The sequence below is a fragment of the Oncorhynchus clarkii genome, chromosome 10 (genome assembly GCF_045791955.1).
Source record: "Oncorhynchus clarkii lewisi isolate Uvic-CL-2024 chromosome 10, UVic_Ocla_1.0, whole genome shotgun sequence".
Classification (NCBI taxonomy): domain Eukaryota; kingdom Metazoa; phylum Chordata; class Actinopteri; order Salmoniformes; family Salmonidae; genus Oncorhynchus; species Oncorhynchus clarkii.
In genome coordinates this window covers 23,038,569-23,064,247 of record NC_092156.1, presented here as the reverse complement: position 1 = coordinate 23,064,247, position 25,679 = coordinate 23,038,569, and the positions used below count along the sequence as shown (strand labels likewise).

The 25,679-nt window shown below is 44.3% G+C and overlaps 1 protein-coding gene across 1 annotated transcript in view; it reads right to left on the bottom strand.

The window, feature by feature from the left end:
* LOC139418156 (protein turtle homolog B-like) overlaps positions 1 to 25,679 on the bottom strand; it is a 175,387-nt gene that overhangs the window by 39,193 nt on the left and 110,515 nt on the right. Inside the window, exons 7-12 of the mRNA XM_071167387.1 lie at positions 14,226 to 14,371; positions 10,018 to 10,160; positions 8,762 to 8,902; positions 8,493 to 8,612; positions 7,442 to 7,592; positions 2,203 to 2,326 (exon numbers count right to left, since the gene is read on the bottom strand). Coding sequence (XP_071023488.1) covers positions 2,203 to 2,326; positions 7,442 to 7,592; positions 8,493 to 8,612; positions 8,762 to 8,902; positions 10,018 to 10,160; positions 14,226 to 14,371 — 825 coding nt within the window. The remainder of the gene's footprint in view (positions 1 to 2,202; positions 2,327 to 7,441; positions 7,593 to 8,492; positions 8,613 to 8,761; positions 8,903 to 10,017; positions 10,161 to 14,225; positions 14,372 to 25,679) is intronic.

Below are 25,679 nucleotides of genomic sequence, written 5' to 3'. Positions count from 1 at the left end.
ACCGTATGAAATGAATATTTTCATTGTCAGTTTGTATATCACGGTGCACTGCCTGTCAGTGTGTCCATAATGTATTGGCTGTCAGTGAGTAAATCATATGGTGGCAGTCATTGTAATAGGATATGGTGGCTAGCCTGTCAGTGTGTCCATAATGTACTGGCTGTCAGTGAGTAAATCATATGGTGGCAGTCATAGTAATGGGATATGGTGTCAGTCATTGTAATAGGATATGGTGTCAGTCATTGTAATAGGATATGGTGTCAGTCATTGTAATAGGATATGGTGGCTAGCCTGTCGGTGTGTTTGTAATGTGGTCGCGGGGGGCTGTTTGGGGGCGGTCCCATTTTTGCTTAGCACATGAGAAAATACAGCATTTCTAAAGGAATCAGTCATCTCACGAGTTCCCTTTCAGGCAGAAAATAAACATTCAAATAGTTTGATGAATTGATTGCAAAATATTTCCACTAAATGTGATGCATCTCAGTACTAGCACAATGGATATGTGATATTGTAAAAACCTTGTTTAATGTGAAGCACAGGCATATTAATGAACTTAAGTTACTAACCACTTCTATTAATAAAAACTACTTGACATGGTAAGTGTCCTCAGAAGTCGACGGGGGAGGGCGCGACGGAGCCTCCGACTTACACTACTGATTACTGATAGCACACACCATTGTATATTGTACTTAGTTTACTTTTTTCATAAATATATATTTTGTTACTCCTTATCTCCACATTGTCTCCCTTTTGTTAGGGCTTTGAGCTGGTTTGTGACAATAGCACATGAATATATCATAACTTTTTTAGAGGATCACAGTACTTAAAGCACGCGCTAATTGCCCAGTACGCTTCTCGCTAATTGTTCTCCTCGTTTCTTAATATGATACTTCATATTCACTTTTAATAACAACTCCCCCATCTAGGGATCGTAACAGTCTGACAGTTCTTCTCGCTGGTTTTTATCTGTGGTTGTTAAGTAAGGGGCAAGCCCATTTGCTGTGTGTCTGTTTGGGAGTAGGAGAACGAGCTGATGACAGTGCAGAATGTCCTGGGGCAGGTCTGGTTTGGACTGGGTTGGTCTGGACTGGTCAGGTCTGGTTTGGACTGGTTTGGTCAGGTCTGGTTTGGACTGGTCTGGATTGGATTGGTCTATGCTGGTCTGGTTTGGACTGGTCTGGTCTGCTGTGGACTGTGAGTGAAGTGGTGGTGATCTATAAGGAGCTCAGTGGATGCTGCTTCAGGGTCAGTATTCACAAAGCATCTCAGAGTGCTGATCTAGGATCAGGTCCCCGCTGTCCATGTAAGCTTATTTATTATAATCTTAAAGGCAAAACGGATCCTAGATCTGCACTTCTACTCTGAGACGCTTTATCAATACAGGCCCAGTAGTACTAAGTGAGCTGCTTGGTGATAATGTATACTTTTGTAGTGACGCTAGGAATTGAGCATGTAGATGTTATAAGCATGATTATCTGGTGAATACCATTTGAGGAATCAATGGGTGAAAAGGATTGGTGATAAAGTCAAACTATTGTTGATACGGTTTCCCGTACTATATTTGCCCCGTTCTGAACATCGTGTGTAGCTACAGCACATTTCCATGACAGTCAACTGAAAATATTAGTCATTTGGTGTCTTAAATAGCTTGAATTAGGCATTTTGTGCTTGTCTCAATCCAAACTTATTGGAGTTGACTTGGGATGACTTGAACGGCATGTTACGCTAAGTCGTCCCCTCTCTCTCGTATTATCCCCACTCCTTCCCATCCGCTCTGGGTAACAGTTGACCTTTTTTAAGGCACAGGTCTAGGAACAGCCTACCCCTCCCCAAACCTGAAACTTAAAACGTGAGACTGAACTTGACTGAACTTGATAGTGTCAAGGGGCAACTTCCCCCCCACTACCCCATCCAGCCCCCCTCTTCCCCAGCCAAGGTGAAGCAGCCTCCCCTAGGCAGAAGAGCAGCAGAAGGGGGCAGAGAGGAGCTTGGTTTCCCAAAAAACTGTTGGGCTACATCCCGATTTTCCACCCTTTTCAAGACCTGTGCACTTCTCCTCTCCCTGTCATCTACTTCAAAGCACTGTATTGGTGTGGAAGCATTGCCTGGAGTGAGAAGGGTAGAGAATCGGGACGTAGCCTTAGAGGGAAAAAAGTTTGAAGAAAGAAGAAGCAGGAAGCAAAGCATGCTGGGATGACTCACACATGGCCATACCAGACTGATAATGTCTGCTCAAAGCCGCCGTCGTAGCCAGCCTCCCATGACACGTTGGCCCAGGTGGTGGAGACCGCCGCATGGACGTTGGCCGGGGCGTGGGGGCTTGTGCCTGGGGAGAGGAGGAGTCAAGTAGAGAGTGGCAGTAGTGAGGAGGGTGGGAGAGAAAGAGAGTGAAACATGAATCATAAACCACACACACACATACTTAAATCACACACACACACACACACACACACACACACACACACACACACACACACACACACACACACACACACACACACACACACACACACACACACACACACACACACACACACACACACACACACTTGAGTTGGCCTGGAAGGAAGTCAGCTCTTTCTGATATGTGTAGACTTTATGTGATTGTGTAAAGACTACAGTCAGGTGGTAGGCCTCTGAGTGGTTGTGTAAAGACTACCTTCAGGTGGTAGGCCTCTGAGTGGTTGTGTAAAGACTACAGTCATGTGGATGGCCTCTGAGTGGTTGTGTAGAGACTACAGTCAGGTGGTCGGCCTCTGAGTGGTTGTGTAAAGACTACAGTCATGTGGATGGCCTCTGAGTGGTTGTGTAAAGACTACAGTCAGGTGGTAGGCCTCTGAGTGGTTGTGTAAAGACTACAGTCAGGTGGTAGGCCTCTGAGTGGTTGTGTAAAGACTACAGTCATGTGGATGGCCTCTGAGTGGTTGTGTAAAGACTACAGTCATGTGGATGGCCTCTGAGTGGTTGTGTAAAGACTACAGTCAGGTGGTCGGCCTCTGAGTGGTTGTGTAAAGACTACAGTCAGGTGATAGGACTCTGAGTGGTTGTGTAAGTAGGCCTCTGAGTGGTTATGCAAAGAACAAGCTTAGGCCTGTGAGCCAGCTGGACCTGATCAGAGCCATACTGAGTGTGTAAGTGCGTGTATGTGTGTGTGTGTGTGTTTGTGTGTGTGTGTACGTGTGTGCTGCCAACTTCTCTACACTTCCATACAGGTGACTCTTGGCAGAACTTGGGAGATTATATAATTTCATAGTGAGACAATAATATACTGTAGCCATGTACTGTAACTACAGTCATTCCTATGTAGTCTCTTCTGACTGACAAGCTAGCTAGCTGGATTGGTTATGGCTCACTAGATTATCCCTACATGACAAGTTGGCTCGGGTTTGCCCCATTCCAAGTCCAGATATACTTTAATAACATCTTAAAATGGTCACCAGTGAGGTCAGACTTGAAAAATAATTAAAACCTTCTTCCCTTTCATCCTTCAATCACACATCAGCATCTGTCATAACAGGTGTGACCTCGTATGGTCATGTCACTTCGTAATGACACCAGATGTTAGCGCCAAAACGTTTCAGCAGACAAAAGGATGTAGGGGTTGGAAGGCAGACAAATTACCCAGGAAGCAGTGGAGGCTGCTGAGGGGAGAACAGCTCATAATAATGGCTGGTTTCCATGTGTTTGATATACAGTGCCTTGCGAAAGTATTCGGCCCCCTTGAACTTTGCGACCTTTTGCCACATTTCAGGCTTCAAACATAAAGATATAAATCTATTTTTTGTGAAGAATCAACAACAAGTGGGACACAATCATGAAGTGGAACGACATTTATTGGATATTTCAAACTTTTTTAACGAATCAAAAACTGAAAAATTGGGCGTGCAAAATTATTCAGCCCCCTTAAGTTAATACTTTGTAGTGCCACCTTTTGCTGCGATTACAGCTGTAAGTCGCTTGGGGTATGTCTCTATCAGTTTTGCACATCGAGAGACTGACATTTTTTCCTATTCCTCCTTGCAAAACAGCTCGAGCTCAGTGAGGTTGGATGGAGAGCATTTGTGAACAGCAGTTTTCAGTTCTTTCCACAGATTCTCGATTGGATTCAGGTCTGGACTTTGACTTGGCCATTCTAACACCTGGATATGTTTATTTTTGAACCATTCCATTGTCGATTTTGCTTTATGTTTTGGATCATTGTCTTGTTGGAAGACAAATCTCCGTCCCAGTCTCAGGTCTTTTGCAGACTCCATCAGGTTTTCTTCCAGAATGGTCCTGTATTTGGCTCCATCCATCTTCCCATCAATTTTAACCATCTTCCCTGTCCCTGCTGAAGAAAAGCAGGCCCAAACCATGATGCTGCCACCACCATGTTTGACAGTGGGGATGGTGTGTTCAGCTGTGTTGCTTTTACGCCAAACATAACGTTTTGCATTGTTGCCAAAAAGTTCAATTTTGGTTTCATCTGACCAGAGCACCTTCTTCCACATGTTTGGTGTGTCTCCCAGGTGGCTTGTGGCAAACTTTAAACAACACTTTTTATGGATATCTTTAAGAAATGGCTTTCTTCTTGCCACTCTTCCATAAAGGCCAGATTTGTGCAATATACAACTGATTGTTGTCCTATGGACAGAGTCTCCCACCTCAGCTGTAGATCTCCGCAGTTCATCCAGAGTGATCATGGGCCTCTTGGCTGCATCTCTGATCAGTCTTCTCCTTGTATGAGTTGAAAGTTTAGAGGGACGGCCAGGTCTTGGTAGATTTGCAGTGGTCTGATACTCCTTCCATTTCAATATTATCGCTTGCACAGTGCTCCTTGGGATGTTTAAAGCTTGGGAAATCTTTTTGTATCCAAATCCGGCTTTAAACTTCTTCACAACAGTATCTCGGACCTGCCTGGTGTGTTCCTTGTTCTTCATGATGCTCTCTGCGCTTTTAACGGACCTCTGAGACTATCACAGTGCAGGTGCATTTATACGGAGACTTGATTACACACAGGTGGATTGTATTTAACATCATTAGTCATTTAGGTCAACATTGGATCATTCAGAGATCCTCACTGAACTTCTGGAGAGAGTTTGCTGCACTGAAAGTAAAGGGGCTGAATAATTTTGCACGCCCAATTTTTCAGTTTTTGATTTGTTAAAAAAGTTAAAAATATCCAATAAATGTCATTCCACTTCATGACTGTGTCCCACTTGTTGTTGATTCTTCACAAAAAAATACAGTTTTATATCTTTATGTTTGAAGCCTGAAATGTGGCAAAAGGTCGCAAAGTTCAAGGGGGGCGAATACTTGCAAGGCACTGTATTTGATACCATTCCATTAATTCCGCTCCAGTCATTACCATGAGCCTTTCCTCCCCAATTAAGGTACCACCAACCTCCTGTGCCAGGAAGCCTTTCTGCTGTCCAAGAAAATGGAGGAGAATGAATCTTAATTGGTTGACCTTGTAACCGTAGAACGTCAGAATTTCTTATAGCAGTCCTGCTATGTTGTGTATGCAGTAGACGATTTCAGAAATCTCTAGCCATGTTCGAACAAAAGTACAAAATATTCCCTACTAATTATACACGAAAATGTGCTGAAAGGTAAAGGAGAAGAATGATTAGGCCATAATCTAATCACCCACCAAATACATGAAAACATATTTCATTGGCCTATTGAACATCTTCGAATTGTGCTATTTACTGTTGCTTGACCATTGAATGCAAGAATGCTAAAGAAACAGTGGCCTGATTACCCCATCTGTAACTCTAGCACCTATGCACAACAACCTCCACACAGGCAATATCAGTGGCCAGCTAACTGAAGACTGAGTGGTCTTTCTACATAGCCAGCTGCAGCTAGGAACACTAAGACTGTTCCAAAAAGGCATCATTAGTAATTGGATGGCCTAGACACAACAAGTGACAGTTAATCTATCGGTTGTCTTTATTTAGCAGACAAACTAGAGTTTTCAGCAGTGGAAACAATCTCTGTGTCTACTTCCTTAATGCGGCGAGCTCAATTTGCTCATTTGTGATTTGCGGATATTGGCGCGCCACGTCGTTGACCTTGCAAATTGCTCTTTGCACATGTCCCCCAGGTGCTTTGGCTGACACGTCGAGCTTTGGAAAATTGTCAGTGGTTGACTCTTGGATGCCGCCATCACTGCCGCTCTGCAAAGCCCTGCCTCTCTTCACTACCCTTTCAGAGCACACAAGGGTCGTAATCATTAAGGCATGCAACGGTTTTGCAACAGATAATGAAAAATTGTATTTCAGATTGGTTACCTTTGGACGTGATGTTCTAGTATTGGACTACTTCTACTAGACTAGTTATATTGTAGATTCAAATTTAACTGGATTGACTCGCCATCGTGTTAAAAGGCCCATTGCAGCCGTTTTTATCTCAATATCAAATAATTTATCAATAAAGTACCTTACTGTAATAGTTTTCCATAAAAATAAGCCCAAAACTATTTCTCAAGCAATAGTTTTGCTAGGACTGTCTGGGAGTAGTCTGAGTGAGGGGCCTAATTGGAGGACCATAATGCGAGGAATATGTTACCTGAAAACTAGCTGTTATTGGCAGAGAGGTTTGGAACTCTCTTATTAGTCTATTTAAGTGATAATGCCTGAGAAACCAGTGTTTGGATGATATATTGGCATGGGTGTTGCCAGTCCCGAGACAAAGTGGAGGGCCGGCAAACCGTGCCAATATATCCTCTAAACATCACTTTTATACAACGGGTTACAAACATATTCAAATAATAATTGACATATTTTCATACTATTTCATCCTTCCACAAGATATAGCCCTGACCCAAATCTAGGGTTGTTACCCAAGCTGGCTGGTCGTTCATCCTATTGATTTGGTTGCCCTTGCTTTCACCTGTCCAATCGTGTTAGAGCAGGGATAACTTTGAGTTCTTGACATTTTCAAACAGGGCCCACGTGAATGGTGATAAGGCTTGCAATTTATAAATGTCAAACTGAACTCTCTGTGTGTGTCTCAGACCTGTGTTAAAATACTACTGGGTTCAAAGACATTTGGATATTAAGTATTTGGATATTTTTTATTTGAAAAACCAAGCAGTTGAATATTGGAATGATTTTGTAAATACACTTGAAAAATATTTGAAAATACTCAAATACACAGTATACTGTATATAAAATATTTAAATACTCTCATGCATTTGAACCAGGTATGTTTGGTATTTGAAATCATGTATTTTGAAATAAGTATTTGAAAATACTTTCAAATAATAGGCTATTTATAGGAAAGTATTTGAAAATACTTAAATACTTCCAATATAAGTAGTTGATTCAGAACACAAGATTTTAAAATAAATATTTTAATAACAAATAATCAAATCTGCACGTATTTGAACCCAGATCTGATGTGTTTGTATGCGTGTGCCTATGCCTGTTCCTGTGTGCGGCAGAGAGGCTCGTACCAATAACTAGGAGGTGTGTGCTGGCAGTGATGCTCGTGGCGACGTTGGTGGCCACACACTCCCACTCCCCATGGTCCTCCTTGCTTAGGGACTTGAACTGTAAGGTACCTGAGGGGAGGACATTGTGCTTGCTTTTGCTGGGCTTCCATACCTAAAAAGGGAGAGGAGAAGAAGGTTGAGTCACACATCTCACAGAACACCACATACTGTACTGGTCCTGGCAAGAAAGGACATTATCGTCCACCCACATAGCTTCCAGACAGACAGTAGATTAGTAGACAGACACATAGAAAGACAGACTGACAGAGAACAGAAGACGGATAGAAAAAAAGGAAGACAGACAAAAAGGAAGACAGACAAACAGTGACACACACAAACAGACAGGTAGATTAGTAGACAGACAGACAGGCAAAACAGAAAGACTAACACCTTTAAAAAATTCTCCTTCCTCAGTCACTGTCACTGTTGTAAGAGACTCATCCTTCCTCAGCTATTCATATAACTAAAATGTTCGGCATCGGCATCACAACGGTAAGGGGAGACAAACAACTGCAAATCACATTGTTTTCAACAGGAGAGATTAAGAAGCTCCGTAATCAAAAGACAATTTAAGGTTAATGCTAATGAGTTTGTTTCAACTGATAATGCCACCATTAAAATGCAATTAAAACATTGGGATTTCTAGGAGCCAGTTTGATTGCAATCTCATCTCATTCTTTTGGCAAAGATGGAAAAGAAGATGACTCCAATATCAACAATCGTTAGGAAGTAAACACAATGGGGGGGGGGGCTTATGGTAGTAATAATCCCCCCTCATCATTACTCAATAATGGTCACCTAACATCACTTGGGGAATTAGTGACACCGAGTAGCTTTGTTACCATTAACTCTCAATGCCAAATATATTGTGTGAGTGTACAGCAACGTGCTACCCAATACCCAGAACTTTAGAGTGAAAGGATAGAGAAGAGGAGCTGTAGCTCTGTTCTATTATAAAGTAATAGACCAGGCCACAACATGAGTGCTTTGGGTGGTGGTGGGGGTCGTTTACCTTCCTCCATGTGATGTTGGGATAGGGAAATTCTCCCTCAGCCGCACAGGGGATGACCAGTTCTCTCCCAGCCTCCTGCCTGTACTCCCCTCCGGGAACAATCGAGAACTTGGGGGGATCCTGCCCAGAGAAAGTGTGAGATTAGGCCTGAGCCTGGGTGTAGTCGCTAGGCTAACTTGCAGCATGCTAGTCTTCTTATAGAAAATGCATAATCACTGCTATGCTAACTAGTATGCTACACTAATTAGCATTAGCATCAGCCTGCATACCTTTAGCACCAGGGGAGTGGGATCGGACCAACCCTCAGAGCCCAGGGCGTTGTAAGGCATGCAGGTGTAGGTGCCCAGAGAGTCATCCGTCACCTCAGTCACGCGGATGCTCCCATCCTCCATTTGGCTCCAACCAGGGTACTGAGGGAACAAAGAGGGGCTAACACTATAACATCGCAATGTTTGTATGGCTGAGCTCACCAGTGGCACATCACTATCCCATCATCCTGCAAAGAGGAGCTGAGAAGACTGTGGCTGCCCGATGGAATAGGAAGTGAGAGGTACGCTCATTCCCCCCATTGTTCTCAATAGTTAAAAGTTCTGAATCAAAGGGGACTGAAGGCAATGTCAAGAAGTAGTGAAAGGAAACAGCAAAGTAACAGCTAGATTTTGTCTAGGATATATACAACAATTTATCCACCTTTAGAAGCCTGAAACTAGGAAACTTAGTCACTAGTTTAATGCACATGTGAAGTGTAGAAATTACCCACTAAAGTAGCCCTGCAGTTAGCTCAGTTCATCACCTTTGTTGCAGTTCAAAGCTTGAGGGGATTTCCCAGTCTGCCATCCCCAAGCCGGGTAGATGTTGCCCTTCTAGGCACTGTCAGCTTACCCCTTAGCCCTAAACTTAACCATTAGGGGAAAACACAAAACTGACTTTAGATCAGTGTCTTCACCCTAATTAACTGGGCTGTATTCAGTTATCTCAGAAACCCAGAACTAAAATATTCTGTAATTGCGTCAGATGCTCGATGAAGTTCTGGGGGAGTTCGATGTATGAGAAAAGATACTAATGAGACTAGCAAATTCTCCACCCCTCTAAATAGAGGTTTTGGGAACGTCTACGGCCCAAATGTCCCCTCTTCCGAAATTCGAAATCGTAATTTGTCCAAATTGTTAGTGACGAAGAATATGCGCATTGGAACAACGTTCCTCATTAGTCGTCGCATCCCACAGTCTGTTGACAGACGCTACGATAACATACCATCCTATGCGTCGGTCCACAAGTGATTATGTATTCAGTGATGTCAAATATTCTGAACATTACAGATAGAAATAGAACTGACACCATCCCTTATCCTCCCTAACAGATAATCATATTGGTTCTACACAATACATTTGTCTCTGAACGTTTTGGCTCATATTCATTAGGAACTAAACGCAAGCAAAGCTACTGAAACAGAGAGGTACTTTTTTTTACCCATTGCAAAACATTTTGCTCCGGTGTGCTCTAATGAATACGACCCTCGACTCACCTTCTCTATCCGGAGAGGGTTGCCATCTTTGGTCCACTTGACCAGCGTGGCGGGCGGGTTGGCGTCCACCGGGCAGCGGATGAAGCCTGGCAGGCCGATGGCCACATAAATGGCAGGTGGCATGTCTTTGACACGGGCAGGGTCTGGGAAGAGAAATGTTTTTATTGGACATAGGAGAGATGGTGGGAAAAGTAGAGAGTTTGTCACAAAGGCAGTGGGCTGGATTGGAACCCACGATGACACCGTCAAACATACAATGGTGTAGGCAGTGGCAGTAACCTCTAGCTAGACCATCCAGGTCACAAGATAAATATCATACTAAAACATTATCTTGGTAGTGATTATGGGACCAGTACTTCAGCAGGAGCCAGGAGAAATAACACGGGCTGTCGTAACATGATAAACTGTGTGCTTCTGTAGCAGCTGGTCTGAGAGCAGTAGCTGTTCATGTGGAGGTTGTGTGTGTGTTTAGAGTAGATGGGTAAACACTGAGTAGTGAACAGGGAAATACGTTTTTAGTATGTCAATTCATTTCACAAGGAAGGAGAATCTGTGACAGTCACATATGTAGAATGGAATCAATGTGTGGATAAAAATTAGTTTAGAGAAGGCTGTCCTCTTTAGTATTCAGACAGAGGCTTCCATGGCTGAGGCAGTCTGTCTGGAGTCACGGCTAATTTAACTTTATACGGCAACAAGGATAGACGACAGGAAAGAGGAGTTGGAACTGAAAGTCAATACACCAGCTTTTAACTTTGAACAACCCCGGAAGCAGGAGAATAGTAGGGGTGCTTAGCAAAATTATGTCAAAGTGGGCCGTTTCAAAGAACCATATACCCTATATTTTTACACTTTGGTGGCTGTGTAAGCAGGTCAGCTCAGTCCAACTTGGTTTGGCTTGGCCCAGTTCAGCTCAGGTGTGTGAAAAGCCCTATATAGTGACAGATTCGCCACTACACCCCTTACATTACAAAACGGCACAAACCAGATTTCCACTAGACAACACAGCCACAAAGTCTAAATTGCTTGATCGTAAGAATGTATTAAAACTAAAATGAGCTTTTTGGTCTTCATTTAAGGTTAGGCATAAGGTTAGCAGTGTGGTTAAGGTTAGGGTTTGGTTTAAAATCAAGTTTTAAGAAGATACATTGTAGAAATGGCCTGGGTTTATGACTTTGTGGCTGTGGTAACTAGTGACAACCCCACAAACCCAAAAACTTGTCTGCACTTCCCATTCTTTCCCTCTGTGTTATCTAACCTTTTACCGGACAAGTCTCAGGCTGTGTCGGTTCTGATGGATAATATCTGTGGCCTAATGGCAGATTCAGACATTGTCATCTGCTCAAAGCACTGTACATATGGCCACAAAGCCACGCTCCACAAAGAGCTAATGGATATCCGTCCGACGGCCGGTGCAGCTCAGAAAGGAACGGTTTAGAAAAAAAAACATAATGCTTGGCGAGGTGCCACAGTCTATTTATAGGAAAGATGAGGGGGGCAGTGCCACTCTCGATACAGCTAGCATACACACACACTCACATCCACACATGTATTTGTCTCTCTTTGTCTCTCTCTCTCTCTCTCTCTCTCTCTCACACACACACACACACAGCCTGTAATCTTGTCGTAGTGCTGCAGTGCCATCAGTGGTCTATTGGGGCCGCTATCGCCCACGCTGCCTGTCTGCCTGCTTCCCTGCCTGCCTGGCGTCTGGAGCTGACGTCACTGCAGAGGAGAGGGTTTCCACAGAGGATGATGTCACCTCTCCCCCCCTCCTTCTCTCTTTCACTCTCCCTTTCCCTCGCTTTCTCTGGTTCTGTCATACGCACGCAGCACCGAAACAGCAGGTCATGGTGGACAAATTTGGTCTGTGTGTGTGTGTGTGTGTGGCGTGTGTTGTGGCATGTGTGAGTGTGAGCATTAGAGTGTGTGTGTTTGTATGTGAGTGTGTGTGGCTGCTTCCATGGTACTGCTCTCCTGGGGCAGAAAGGAAGGCAAGGAGGGAGAAGAGAGAGAATAGGAGTGATAGAAGGAGAGAGCGAGAAAGATTAGGTTGACAATGTGGATTCAGAGAGGTAGGAGATGATGAGAGGAGAAACAGAAAGAGAGATGGAGAGAATATTTGTATTTTTATTCCCAGCCCCTGTCCCCGCAGGAAGCTGCAGATGCCTCTTGCTAGGCCATCATTGTAAATAAGAATTTGTTCTTAATTGACTTGCCTAGTTAAATAAAGGTTAAATAAATCAAAATAGACAGCGAGAGAGAGATTAAGAGATGGAGAGAGAAAGCATATCCTGGTAGTTCAGTCTATCTACATCCTACCACCCTAAAAACCCTGGAGAACCAGTAGTTATCACACTATACCACTACTACTCAGCTCCAACTCTCAACAAAAACCTCAGTGGCAGCCGAGCAGACAAGAATATCATCCAAAGTCTAAAAATAGAACAGCGCTAGATAGCTAGCAATCTCTCGCTCTCTGCATCCTGGCTCTAGCAGTGACTTGCTTTGGGAAAAGTAGTGGTCACTACTTGAGAGAAAAAAGCTCCCTCTATCTCTGTGTCAAAAAAGTGTCTGGTCTGAAAGCAATGGTGTAATGCTTCCTCCCTCCCTCATGATTGGTAATGTTTTCTCTTGCTTGGGCCCTGAGAAGAAAAAAAATCTAATTTAGAGCTGTGTAGGAGGAGATAGAGCGGGGGAATGCAAAATGTCTGTTGCCTTGGCTACCCAGACGAGTCACTACCCACCGACACGGGGCCACATCTCTGTGGTGGATGGGTATTACCGGTGCGCAACATTCATCCTCGCCTCCATTCATTTAGATTACAATACATCTGATTTACCTCGGGGGAATGACAGGGCTGGAGTTTTTGAATGTCACAACTCATGAGTGAAAGGCGGGTTGCGTGTAATATTTATTAATTCTGATCAAACACAAAGCCTGTGTGACTGAAAACGAAATAAAGAGAGCATTTAATGCGAGGAGAACATTGGTGAAAGTGACTCAAATGACTTTGAAGAAGAGTGACTTCAAGGTCACTGTTTCAATTCTAACCAGCAGGGCTCCCGGGAATGATGTGTGTGTTTGGGTATAGAGACACAGTGTGTGTAGTGGTTGAATGGGATCACGGTTAGGGCTAATATGCCCACTTGGCATATGGGGTGGGGGGTCTGAAATTGTCTCGGAGACCACACACCAGTGTAACCTCCAATTAATCTCAATTACACAGTGCAGTGGATAGAGAGAGAGAGAGAGAGGGGTTCTATTTAACTAAGTCTATACCAGGGTTCCCCAACTGGTGACATGATTTTATATAAATAAATCAATTGTTTGAGTGATTTTTATTTTGGAAATCTGTTCCAAAGTATTCCCATGCATAGTAGAGAGATATATGTGATCATATATAAATGAAAGCTAGGTTTGAAATTATTATGTTCTTGTCAAATATTCTCTGTTTGGACTTCTTGTGGTCAATTTGCAGTCTAGATTTATTTGTAATTATGTTCCAGCCCCCTGACCATCCGCTCAAGAAAAACAATCAGCCCGCGGCTGAATCTAGTTGATGATCCCTGGTGCATACCATGGCCAGATATCGTGCCATATTTCCTGTAAAGCTTTATCGTCCATTAAATGTATATACAGTAATATGGAAACAGGAAACATATGTGTGACTTGTGATTCATAGGGTGGTTAGGTAGTATAACACTCATTAAGTAGAGAACAGCATCAGCAGGACTAAATGTACACAGTTGCAGTGGGACTGCTCAATAGCACAGCTGCAGGTTCAAGTTGCTCTTATAAGCACAGATCTAGGATCAGTCAATCAATGTCCTAAATTCGGCTGATGAGTAGAATTAGAATTGTTAGAGTAGGATGGATCTTGCTGTAGTGTACACCCAGTAGCTCTGTGTGCTCTGATGAACACAACCCACATCTTGACAAGCGCAGGGTGGCAGGTAGCCTCGAGGTTAGAGTGTGCCATAACCGAAAGGTCGCTGGTTCGAATACCGTAACCGACAAGGTGAACAATCAGTCGCCGTGCCCTTGAGCAAGGGCTGCTCTACAATGGTGACCCTGGCCGTGACCCCACTCCCTGCAGGTGTCTCAGAGGGATATGCAAGAAAAACATGTGTAACAGGACAAATTATTATTATGATAAGGGGTAGGGGGTATGGGTTGACTGTAGAGGATAGGGCGAGACACTCACATTGCACTGTGAGCTGGGCCGAGGCGGATGGGGGCCGGCCCAGGCTGTTGCTGGGGCTGCAGGTGAATCTCCCAGCATCCTCTGGCTTCACACTGCCAATGATGAGCGAGCCGTCCACCAGAATACTGACCCTGTCCCTCAGGCCACTGCAGAGGAGTGATGGCGCGAGAGGGAGGGAGGAAGATAGGGAGGGAAGAGCATCAAAGTAGCGTCTATAACCACATCATTGACTCAATGGGTCAAATCTTAACTTCCACAACACGCATTTTTACCTATTTGTGCATTAATGTCAATGGGAAACTTAAAGTTCAAATTCAACTTAAGTGGACGTTAGGATTTGCTCCAATGACACAGACATATGTGTGACTTTGAAAAATAATAATAATAAATAATAATAATAAAGCATGTGCAGCTGGCTGGAGTGTTTACGGCTATATTCAATCTCTCCATATTCTGGTCTGTTGTCCCAAATTTTTTCAAGATGTCCACACTTGTTCCTGTACCAAAGAAAGTGAAGGTTACTGAACTAAATTACTATTGACCCGTAGCACTCACTTCTGTCATCCTGAAGTGCTCTGAGTTAACGACCATATCACGTCCACCTTACTTGACAACCTAGACCCACTACAATTCGCAAACCCGCCCCAACAGATCCAAGGATGATGCAATCGCCATTGCACTGCACACAACCCTATCCCACCTGGACAAGAGAAATACCTATGTAAGAATGCTGTTCATAGAGTACAGCTCAGCCTTGAACACCATAGTGCCCTCCAAGCTCATCACTAACCTCGGGGCCCTGGGTCTGGACCCCGTTCTGTGAAACTGGGTCCTGGACTCCCTGATGGGCCGACCTCAGGTGGTGAAGATAGGCAACAACACCTCCGCCACACTGACCCTCAACACTGGGGCCCCACAGGGGTGCGTGCTCAGCCCCTCTGTACTCACTGTTCACCCATGACTGCGTGGCCACCCACGTCTCCAACTTATTTGCTTGGTTGACCCCTAAGACCCTCACAAACTTCTACAGACGCACCACTGAGAGCATCCTGACGAGCTGTATCACCGCCTGGTACGGCAATTGCACTGTCCGCAACCGCAGTGGCACACTACCTGTCCTCCAGGACATCTACAGCACCCGGTGTCACAAGAAGGCCAAGAATATCATTGAGGACCTCAGCCACCTGAGCAAGGGCCTGATCACCCCACTACCATCTAGAAGGAGGAGATAGTACACGTAGGTGAATCAAAGTTGGGACAGAGAGACTAATAAACAGCTTCTATCTACAGGCCATCAGACTGTTAAACATTCACCACTAGCTGGCCTTCGCCCAATACCCTGCCCTGAACCATAATCACTGTTACTAGCTGGTTACCACCCACCATTAAAGTGAACACTGGCCACTTTAATAATGTTTACATACGGTTTTATTCGCTTTATATGTATATACTGTATTCTAGTCATGGCTCATCCTATACAAGTACTACACCTTTTCAATGCCATACTGTCTATACAAACCATTATATACAGTGCATTCGGAAAGTATTCAGACCCCTTCACTTTTACCAAATTTTGTTACGTTACAGCCTTATTCTAAAATTGATTAAATTGTTTTTTTCCTCATCAATCAACACACAAATACCCCATAATTATAAAGCAAAAACAGGTTTTTGGAAATTGTTGTAAATTTATTATAAATAAAAAACTGAAATATCACATTTACATAAGCATTCAGATCCTTTACTCAGTACTTTGTTGAAGCACCTTTGGCAGCCTCAAATCTTCTTGTGTTTGACGCTACAAGCTTGGCAAACCTGTGTTCTGAGTTTCTCCCATTCTTCTTTGCAGATCCTTTCAAGCGCTGTCAGGTTGAAATGGGTAGCGTTGCTGCGCAGCTATTTTCAGGTCTCTCCAGAGATGTTCGATCGGGTTCATGTCCGGGGTCTGGCTGGGCCACTCAAGGACATTCAGAGACTTGTCCCGAAGCTACTCCTGCGTTATCTTGGCTGTGTGTTTAGGGTTGTTGTCCTGTTGGAAGGTAAACCTTCACCCTAGTCTGAGGCCCAGACTTTCATCAGAGAGTCTTGTTTCTCATTCTCTGAGAGTCTCTAGGTGCCTTTTGGCAAAATCCAAGCGGGCAGCCTTTTACTGAGGAGTGCTACCATCCCTGCTACCATAAAGCAGGGATGCAAACTGGTGAGGGCCTATTTATTTTATTTTTTTGCACTGAAACATGCAAAACAATCCCTGCTAGTAGGAAATGCAGGTTTTAACTAATTAAACAAAGAACATGATCTACATTGTATCTTTATTTAACTAGGCAAGTCAGTTAAGAAACAATTCTTTTTTTCAATGACGGCCTAGGAACAGCGGGTTAACTGCCTGTTCAGGGGTAGAACGACAGATTGGTACCTTGTCAGCTCAGGGATATGAACTTGCAACCTTTCGGTTTCGCTCTAACCACTAGGCTACCCTGCCGCCCCACATGAGACATGATCAGTCTGTGTCTAAAATAAAAAGTGGTTAATGTGAACCTAACTCACAGCTAAAAAATGTAAGGAAAGCATTCCAATGTTTTTTGTTGCCTATATTTTACTGCAAATGATACTCAAGTCTTGAGAAAAAACAATACACTAATATTGCAGTTAGCAATGACAGCCTTTATAATAGAATGTTTGTGACCACACACACACACATCTAAATATTGCACTTGGGAAAAAAACATTTTAAGTAGAAATAGAATGAAACAAACAGGCATTCTATTTTTGCTCTATTATAGTGGCCACCGATCAAGTGCACAAGGCTACATGTGTTCAAAAATAACGTTGACCGAGTAAAAAATGTAATAATTCCCCCTCACTCACATACAAGTGTTATTGTCAAGTTCAACACAACAAAAGCAATATCTTTGGGCTACACTTTCTGCCTGTGGACATCTGTTCTACAATGTGCCAGCAGAGCATGATACCCTTTGTTGGCATAATTTATCTCTTTCAGGCAGAGAGTACACCTGGCATACCACTTTTTATCCACTGTATTGAAAAAGTGAGAAAGAGGGAAAGTGTGTGGTGTTCCTTTCATCTCTATAGTGGGATCCTGCTTAAACCAGGCCCATCTCCAGCTACACTTAACTGTTTAACAAGTGTTGGATTCGGGGTAAACTTTGAACATTGTTATACGCAAAAGCATAGTATATAAAGGAGTGGAAGAGACCGTTTTTTATGTCAGAGGTTAATGGTTCTCTGTAGAAAGACAGATGGCTTTGGAATGTGTTGGGTGGACGGGAGGAGGTCACAGGATTGCTATGGTGGAAGAGGATGGACATCTGTGGATTAGGCGAAGGAGGGGTTGAGGTCAGGTCAGATCCCCTGAAGGGTGAAATTATGGTTTATTATCCTATTACCCTCTTCCCGTCGAACCTTAAAATGTAAGGATTGGAGAGAAGGAGGAGTGCCTGAAGTGGAGTATATATACTTGTAGTGGTGGAAACAGCTTCTCTAGGGTCCATGAGTTATTTACTGAAAAATTAGAACCTAACACAAACAACGCCTCATTCTCACCGAATTCTCTCATTCTGAATATTAACCACATAACGTACTGTACTGTAGAGGGAAAACATTAGTTCACAGATAGTAGTGAGTTCGTTAGCTAGTTAACTAGTTAGGGAAACTAGTTAGCTAGTTAACATTTCACACAGATTGCCAGGGTCCAGTAAGCAACTAATGCGTTATAACTTGAAGAACGGCAAGGAGTCATATAACGTTACCAGTTAATACTATAGTGAATTGGTTAGGTTACTAACGTTAGCTCATCTCATGTTGTAACGTTAGCTAGCTGACTTTATTAGCCAGCTAATTTTCACACCATAAACTCAATTATTTGATCAGTTCAGTTGGATAATGTTGCTCAACATTTCTCTGGCAAACTATAACGGATAATTCGAACTAGCTAGCAAGATACTTAACAATGCTAACAATACTTGCTCCACCACACTTTCTCCCTCACCTCAATTTTTTCAAATTACAGTTTTCGGTTACAGCTCATGATGTAAGCTTCATCAACTTCTCACCCCTGTTTCGTGGTCAGGCTTCTCACCTACCTCTTCGTTATCGTTCAGGGGACGCGTTGCTGTAAATTAACTGGCAAACTGCCTTTCCAAGCCTCTTTCAAGAGTGCACGCTGATGCTGCATCTAGAAAATTGTTTTTCTTTTCTCTCTTCAGTCGCATGCCGTTTTCTGTTGTTATGTGAATAATTAGCTGAGCATTGGATACAGCCAGTATTGCTCCAAACGCGCATCACTCGTTCGCTTACAAGCAAATGTGCATCACTCGTTCACATACAGCCAGTAGTCATTCCGACAGTGCAGTAATATCTAACAAGTAATCTAACAAATTCACGACGACTGCCTTATAAACACAAATCTAAAGGGATGAATAAGAATATGTACATATAAATATATGGATGAGTGATGGCCATGCGGCATAGGCAAGATGCAGTAGATGGTATAGAATACAGTATTGATAAGATAATTTTGTCCTCTCATTCAATTAACCGATAATTCTCACCTAACAAGTATATAGAGTTGAAGTCAGAAGTCTACATACACCTTAGCCAAATACATTTAAACTCAGTTTTTTACAATTCCTGACATTTAATCCTAGTAAAAATTCCCTGTTTTAGGTCAGTTAGTTTATTTTAAGAATGTGAATTGTCAGAATAATAGTAGAGAAAATGATATATTTCTGCATTTATTTATTTCATCACAATCCCAGTGGGTCAGAAGTTTACATATACTCAAATAGTATTTGGTAGCATTGCCTTTAAATTGTTAAACTTGGGTCAAACGTTTCTGGTAGCATTCCACAAGCTTCCCACGATAAGTTGGGTGAATTTTGGCCCATTCCTCTTGACAGAGCTGGTGTAACTGAGTCAGGTTTATAGGCCTCCTTGCTCGCACACACTTTTTCAGTCCTGACACACATTTTCTATGGGATTGAGTTCAGGGCTTTGTGATGGCCACTCCAATACCTTGACTTTGTTGTCCTTAAGCCATTTTGCCACAACTTTGGAAGTATTCTTGGGGTCATTGTCCATTTGGAAGACCCATTTTCGACCAAGCTTTAACTTCCTGATTGATGTCTTGAGATGTTGCTTCAATATATCCCCATAATTTTCTTCCCTCATGATGCCATCTATTTTGTGAAGTGCACCAGTCCCTCTTGCAGCAAAGCACCCCCACAACATGATGCTGCCACCCCCGTGTTTCACGGTTGGGATGGGGTTCTTCGGATTGCAAGCCTCCCCCTTTCTCTTCCAAACATAACGATGGTCATTATGGCCAAACAGTTACATTTTTGTTTCATCAGAACAGAGGACATTTATCCAAAAAGTACGATCTTTGTCGATCTTTGCAGTTGCAAACCGTAGTCTGTCTTTTTTATGCGGTTTTGGAGCAGTGGCTTCTTCCTTGCTGAGCGGCTTTTCAGGTTATGTCGATATAGGACTCGTTTAACTGTGGATATATATACTTTTGTACCTGTTTCCTCCAGCATCTTCACTTCACTTCAGTTGCTGTTGTTCTGGGATTGATTTGCACTTATCGCACCAAAGTACATTCATCTCTTGGAGACAGGTACGCGTCTCCTTCCTGAGCGGTATGACGGCTGCGTGGTCCCGTGGTGTTTATACTTGCGTACTATTGTTAGTACAGATGAAACTGGTACCTTCAGGCGTTTGGAAATTGTTCCCAAGGATGAACCAGACTTGTGGAGGTCTACAATTTTTTGTGGAGGTCTTGGCTGATTTCTTTAGATTTTTCCATGATGTCAAGCAAAGAGGCACTGAGTTTGAAGGTAGGCCTTGAAATACATCCACAGGTACACCTCCAATTGACTCAAATTATGTAAATTAGCCTATCAGAAGCTTATAAAGCCATGACATCATTTTCTGGAATTTTCCAAGCTGTTTAAAGGCGCAGTTAACTTAGTGTATGTAAACTTCAGACCCACCGGAATTGTGATACAGTGAATTATAAGTGAAATAATCTGTCTGTAAATAATTGTTGGAAAAATTACTTGTGTCATGCACAAAGTAGATGTCCTAACCGACTTGCCAAAACTTTAGTTTGTTAACAAGAAATTTGTGGAGTGGTTGAAAAAAATATTTTAATGACTCCAACCTAAGTGTATCTAAACTTCTGACTTCAACTGTATATGTCTATATATGTATGTGGAGGTCTACAATTTGAGTGTACAAAACATTAAGAACATCTGCTCTTTCTTGTTAAATCCACTTCAATCAGTGTAGATGAACATGACAAAATAATTGTGTTTTATTTATTTTTTATCTTTATTTAACTAGGCAAGTCAATTAAGAACAAATTCTTATTTACAATGATGGCCTACCAATAGGAAAAAGGCCTCCTGGGGGGACAGGGGCTGGGATTAAAAATCAAAAATCAAATGAAAATATAGGACATTACACACATCACGATAAGAGACACCACAACACTACATAAAGAGAGACCTAAGACAACAACATAGCATGACAGCAACACATGAAAACACAGCATGGTAGCAACACAACATGACCACAACATGGCAGCAGCCCAACATGGTAGCAGAACAAAACACGGTACAAACATTATTAGGCACAGACAACAGACTAAAGGGCAAGAAGGTACAACTGTCAGTAAGCGTGTCCATGATTGAGTCTTTGAATGAAGAAATACAGATAAAATGGTCCAGTTTGAGTGTTTGTTGCAGCTCGTTCCTGTCGCTAGCTGCAGCGAACTGAAAAGAGGAGCTACCCAAGGATGTGTGTGCTTTGGGGACCTTTAACAGAATGTGACTGGCACATAGGGGGTTGTATGTGGAGGATGAGGGCTGCAGTAGGTATCTCAGATAGGGGGGAGTGAGGCCTAAGACGGTTTTTATAAAAAAGCATCAACCAGTGGGTCTTGTGACGGGAATTTGTTCTTAACTGACTTCCCTAGCTAAATAAAGGTTAAAAAAAACAACTGAAAAAAACTTTACTCTGTGAAGCCTTTGGGCTGCAATCTGAGATGCAGTTAACTCTAATGAACTTATCCTCTGCAGCAGAGGTGACTCTGGGTCTTCCTTTCCTGTGGCGGTCCTCATGAGAGCCAGTTTCATCATAGTGCTTGATGGTTTTTGCAACTGCACATGAAGAAACTTTCAAAGTTCTTGAAGTTTTACGGATTGACTGAGTAATGATGGACTGTCGTTCCTCTTTGCTTATTTGAGCTGTTCTCGGCATAATATGGACTTGGTCTTTTACCAAATAAGGCCATCTTCTGTATACCATCCCTACCTTGTCACAACATAACTGATTAGCTGAAATGCATTAATGGAGGAATGATATTCCACAAATTAACTTTGAATTGAAATGTATTCCAGGTGACTACCTCATGAAGCTGGTTGAGAGAATGCCAAGTGTGCAAATTTCTTATGTCACGTTCTGACCTTTATTTCCGTTGTTTTGTATTTATTTAGTATGGTCAGGGCGTGAGTTGGGTGGGCAGTCTATGTTTGTTTGTCTATGTTGATGGCTTGTTTCAGCACAGTCCATATGATTAGCGTCACGGTTGTTATTTTGTTTACTGGTTTTGTATAGTGTTCAGTGTTCGCTACTTTCTTTATTAAAGATTGACCATGGACACTTACCACGCCGCGTATTGGTCCTCAGATCCATCTCGCCTCTCCTCTTCAGATGAAGAGGAGGACGGCCGTGACAGAATCACCCACCAACCAAGGACCAAGCGGCGTGGTAGAAAACAGCGACGACAGCAGCAGCAGCAGCAGCAGCAACAACAGCGGCCGGTATCACAGGACTCCTGGACATGGGAGGAGATACTGAACGGAGAGGGACCCTGGGCACAGGCTGGGGAATATCGCCGCCCCAAAGCAGAGCTGGAGGCAGCGAAAGCTGAGCGGCGGCGATATGAGGAGGCAGCACGGCAGTGCGACAGGTACGAGAGACAGCCCCAAAAATTGTTTTTGGGGGAGCACACGACGGGTGGAGCTAAGCCAGGTAGCAGACCTGCGCTCACTCCTTGTGCTTATTATAAGCAGCGCGATACTGGGCAGGCACCGTGTTATGCGGTTAAGCGCACGGTGTCGCGAGTACGTGTCCATAGCCCGGTGCGCTATAGGACAGCCCCCCGAGAGTGTCATGCGAGTGCGGGCATCGAGCCAGGGCGTATGGTGCCTGCTCAGCGGGTCTGGTCGCCGGTACGCAGTTTTGGTCCAGGGTATCCTGCGCCGGCTCTGCGTGCTGTGTCTCCGGGGCGCTGGGAGGGTGCAGTGCGTCCTCTGCCTGCGCTCCGCTCGTGCCGGGCGAATGTGGGAATGGAGCCTAAGGGAGAGGTGCGTGTAGTAAGCACCAGAGCTCCAGTGCTCCCCCACAGCCCGGTCCTTCAGGTGCCTCCACCTAACCCCAAGCCTCCTGAAGGTCTCCCCAGCCTGGTGGTTCCTGTGGCAGCCCCACGCACCAGGCTGTCTCTCTGTCTCCTCCCTGCAGGTGGTCCTGTCTGTCCGGCGCTGCTGCCGGAGTCTCCCGCCTGTCCGGCGCCGCTGCCGGAGTCTCCCGCCTGTCCGGCGCCGCTGCCGGAGTCTCCCGCCTGTCCGGCGCCGCTGCCGGAGTCTCCCGCCTGTCCGGCGCCGCTGCCGGAGTCTCCCGCCTGTCTGGCGCCGCTGCCGGAGTCTCCCGCCTGTCCGGCGCCGCTGCCGGAGTCTCCCGCCTGTCCGGCGCCTCTGCCGGAGTCTCCCGCCTGTCCGGCGCCTCTGCCGGAGTCTCCCGCCTGTCCGGCGCCTCTGCCGGAGTCTCCCGCCTGTCCGGCGCCTCTGCCGGAGTCTCCCGCCTGTCCGGCGCCTCTGCCGGAGCCTCCCGCCTGTCCGGCGCCTCTGCCGGAGCCTCCGCCTGTCCGGCGCCTCTGCCGGAGCCTCCCGCCTGTCCGGCGCCGCTGCCGGAGCCTCCCGCCTGTCCGGCGCCGCTGCCGGAGCCTCCCGCCTGTCCGGCGCCGCTGCCGGAGCCCCTCTGCCCAGGGCCGCTGCCGCACCTCTGTCCCGAGCAGCTGTCCCTCTGTCCCGAGCAGCTGCCCCACCTCTGTCCCGAGCTGTCCCTCTGTCCCGAGCAGCTGCCCCACCTCTGTCCCGAGGTGCCCCTCAGTCCCAAGCAGCCCATCTGTCCAGTGGGGTCATTGAGTAGGGTGGCCATGGTGAGGAAGCCACGGAGGCGGACAATAAAGCGGACTAAGACAATGATGAAGTGGAGTCCGCGTCCCGCGCCAGAGCCGCCACCGCGGACAGACGCCCATCCAGACCCTCCCCTATAGGTCAAGGTTTTGCGGCCGGAGTCCGCACCTTTAGGGGGGGGGTACTGTCACGTTCTGACCTTTATTTCCGTTGTTTTGTATTTATTTAGTATGGTCAGGGCGTGAGTTGGGTGGGCAGTCTATGTTTGTTTGTCTATGTTGATGGCTTGTTTCAGCACAGTCCATATGATTAGCGTCACGGTTGTTATTTTGTTTACTGGTTTTGTATAGTGTTCAGTGTTCGCTACTTTCTTTATTAAAGATTGACCATGGACACTTACCACGCCGCATATTGGTCCTCAGATCCATCTCGCCTCTCCTCTTCAGATGAAGAGGAGGACGGCCGTGACATCTTATGTGTTATTTTATAGTTTTTATGTCTTCACAATTATTCTACAATGTAGAAAATAGTAAAAATAAAGAAAAACCCTGGAATGAGTAGGTGTGTCCAAACTTTTGACTGGTACTGTATATATACATTGAACAAAAATATAAACTCAACATGCAACAATTTAAAACATTTCACTGAGTTAGAGTTCATATAAGGGTTGAGTTAGAGTTCATATTCATATCAGTCAATTGAAATAAATTCATTAGGCCCAAATCTATGGATTTCACATGACTGGGAATACAGTTGTCGGTCACAGATACCTTAAAAGTAAAGGTATGGGCATGGATCAGAAAACCAGTCAATAGCTGGTGTGAACATTTGCTTCATGCAGAGCGACACATCTCCTTCGCATAGAGTTGATCAGGCTGTTGATTGTGGCCAGTGGAATGTTGTTCCACTCCCTTTCAATGGCTGTGCGAAGTTAATGGATATTGGCGGGAACTGGAACACGCTGTCGAACACATTGATCCAGAGCATCCCAGACATGCTCAATGGGTGACATGTCTGGTGAGTATGCGGGACATTTTCAGTACAGTTGAAACCAAGATTCATCCGTGAAGAGCACACTTTTCCAGCATGCCAGATGCCTTCGAAGGTTACGACGCTAAACTGCACTCAGGTCAAGACCCTGGTGAGGACGATGAGCACGCAGATGAGCTTCCCTGAGACGGTTTCTGACAGTTTGTGAAGAAATCCTTCGGTTGTGCAAACCCACAGTTTCAGCAGCTGTCCGGGTGTCTGGTCTCAGACTATCCCGCAGGTGAAGAAGCCAAATGTGGAGGTCCTGGGTTTGCGTGGTTACACGAGGTCTGCGGTTGTGAGGACGGTTGGACATATTGCCAGATTCTCTAAAATGATATTGGAGGCGTCTTATGGTAGAGAAATTAACATTCAATTCTCTGTCAACAGCTCTGGTGGACATTCCTGCAGTCAGCATGCCAATTGCACACCCCTAAAAAGTTGAGAATTGTGTGGCATTGTGTTGTGTGTCAAAACTTCACATTTTAGAGTGGACTTCTATTGTCCCCAGCACAAGGTGCACCTGTGTAAGGATCATGCTGTTTAATCAGCTTCTTGATATGCCACACCTGTCAGGTCGATGGATTATCTTGGCAAAGGAGAAATGCTCACTAACAGGAATGTAAACAAAATTGTGCAAAACATTTCAGAGAATTAAGCTTTTTGTGCATATGGAAGATTTCTGGGATCTTTTATTTCAGCTCATGAAACGGAAACAATACTTTACATGTTGCGTTTATATTTTTGTTATATACTGTATATATATATATATATATATATATATATATATATATATATTTATAAATATATATATATCTATTCTGGACTCTGACATTGCTTGTTCTAATATTTATTAATTTATTTCTTTTTAGTTTTGGATTATGTGTGCATTGGTTTTGAGCTAGAAACACAAGCATTTTGCTGCACCTGCGATAAAATATGCAAATGAACTTTGATTAGAAATGTGGATTTACATACAAATGTTTATTAGGTGCAATGTCCAGGTGGCATAGTGTCACGAATTCCCCCGCAACTGCTGCTCATTCCGTGCACCAGTTCCAGATGTATACCCCATCGGCCTCTAAGCGTCGCTGAACCTTCTCATTATGCACACCTGATTCCAATTCTCCTGATTAGTAATTGTATATATGTGCCATCTGTTCACCATTGTTCCCATGTCCGTTCCTCTGTGAGTACCTGTGCTTTG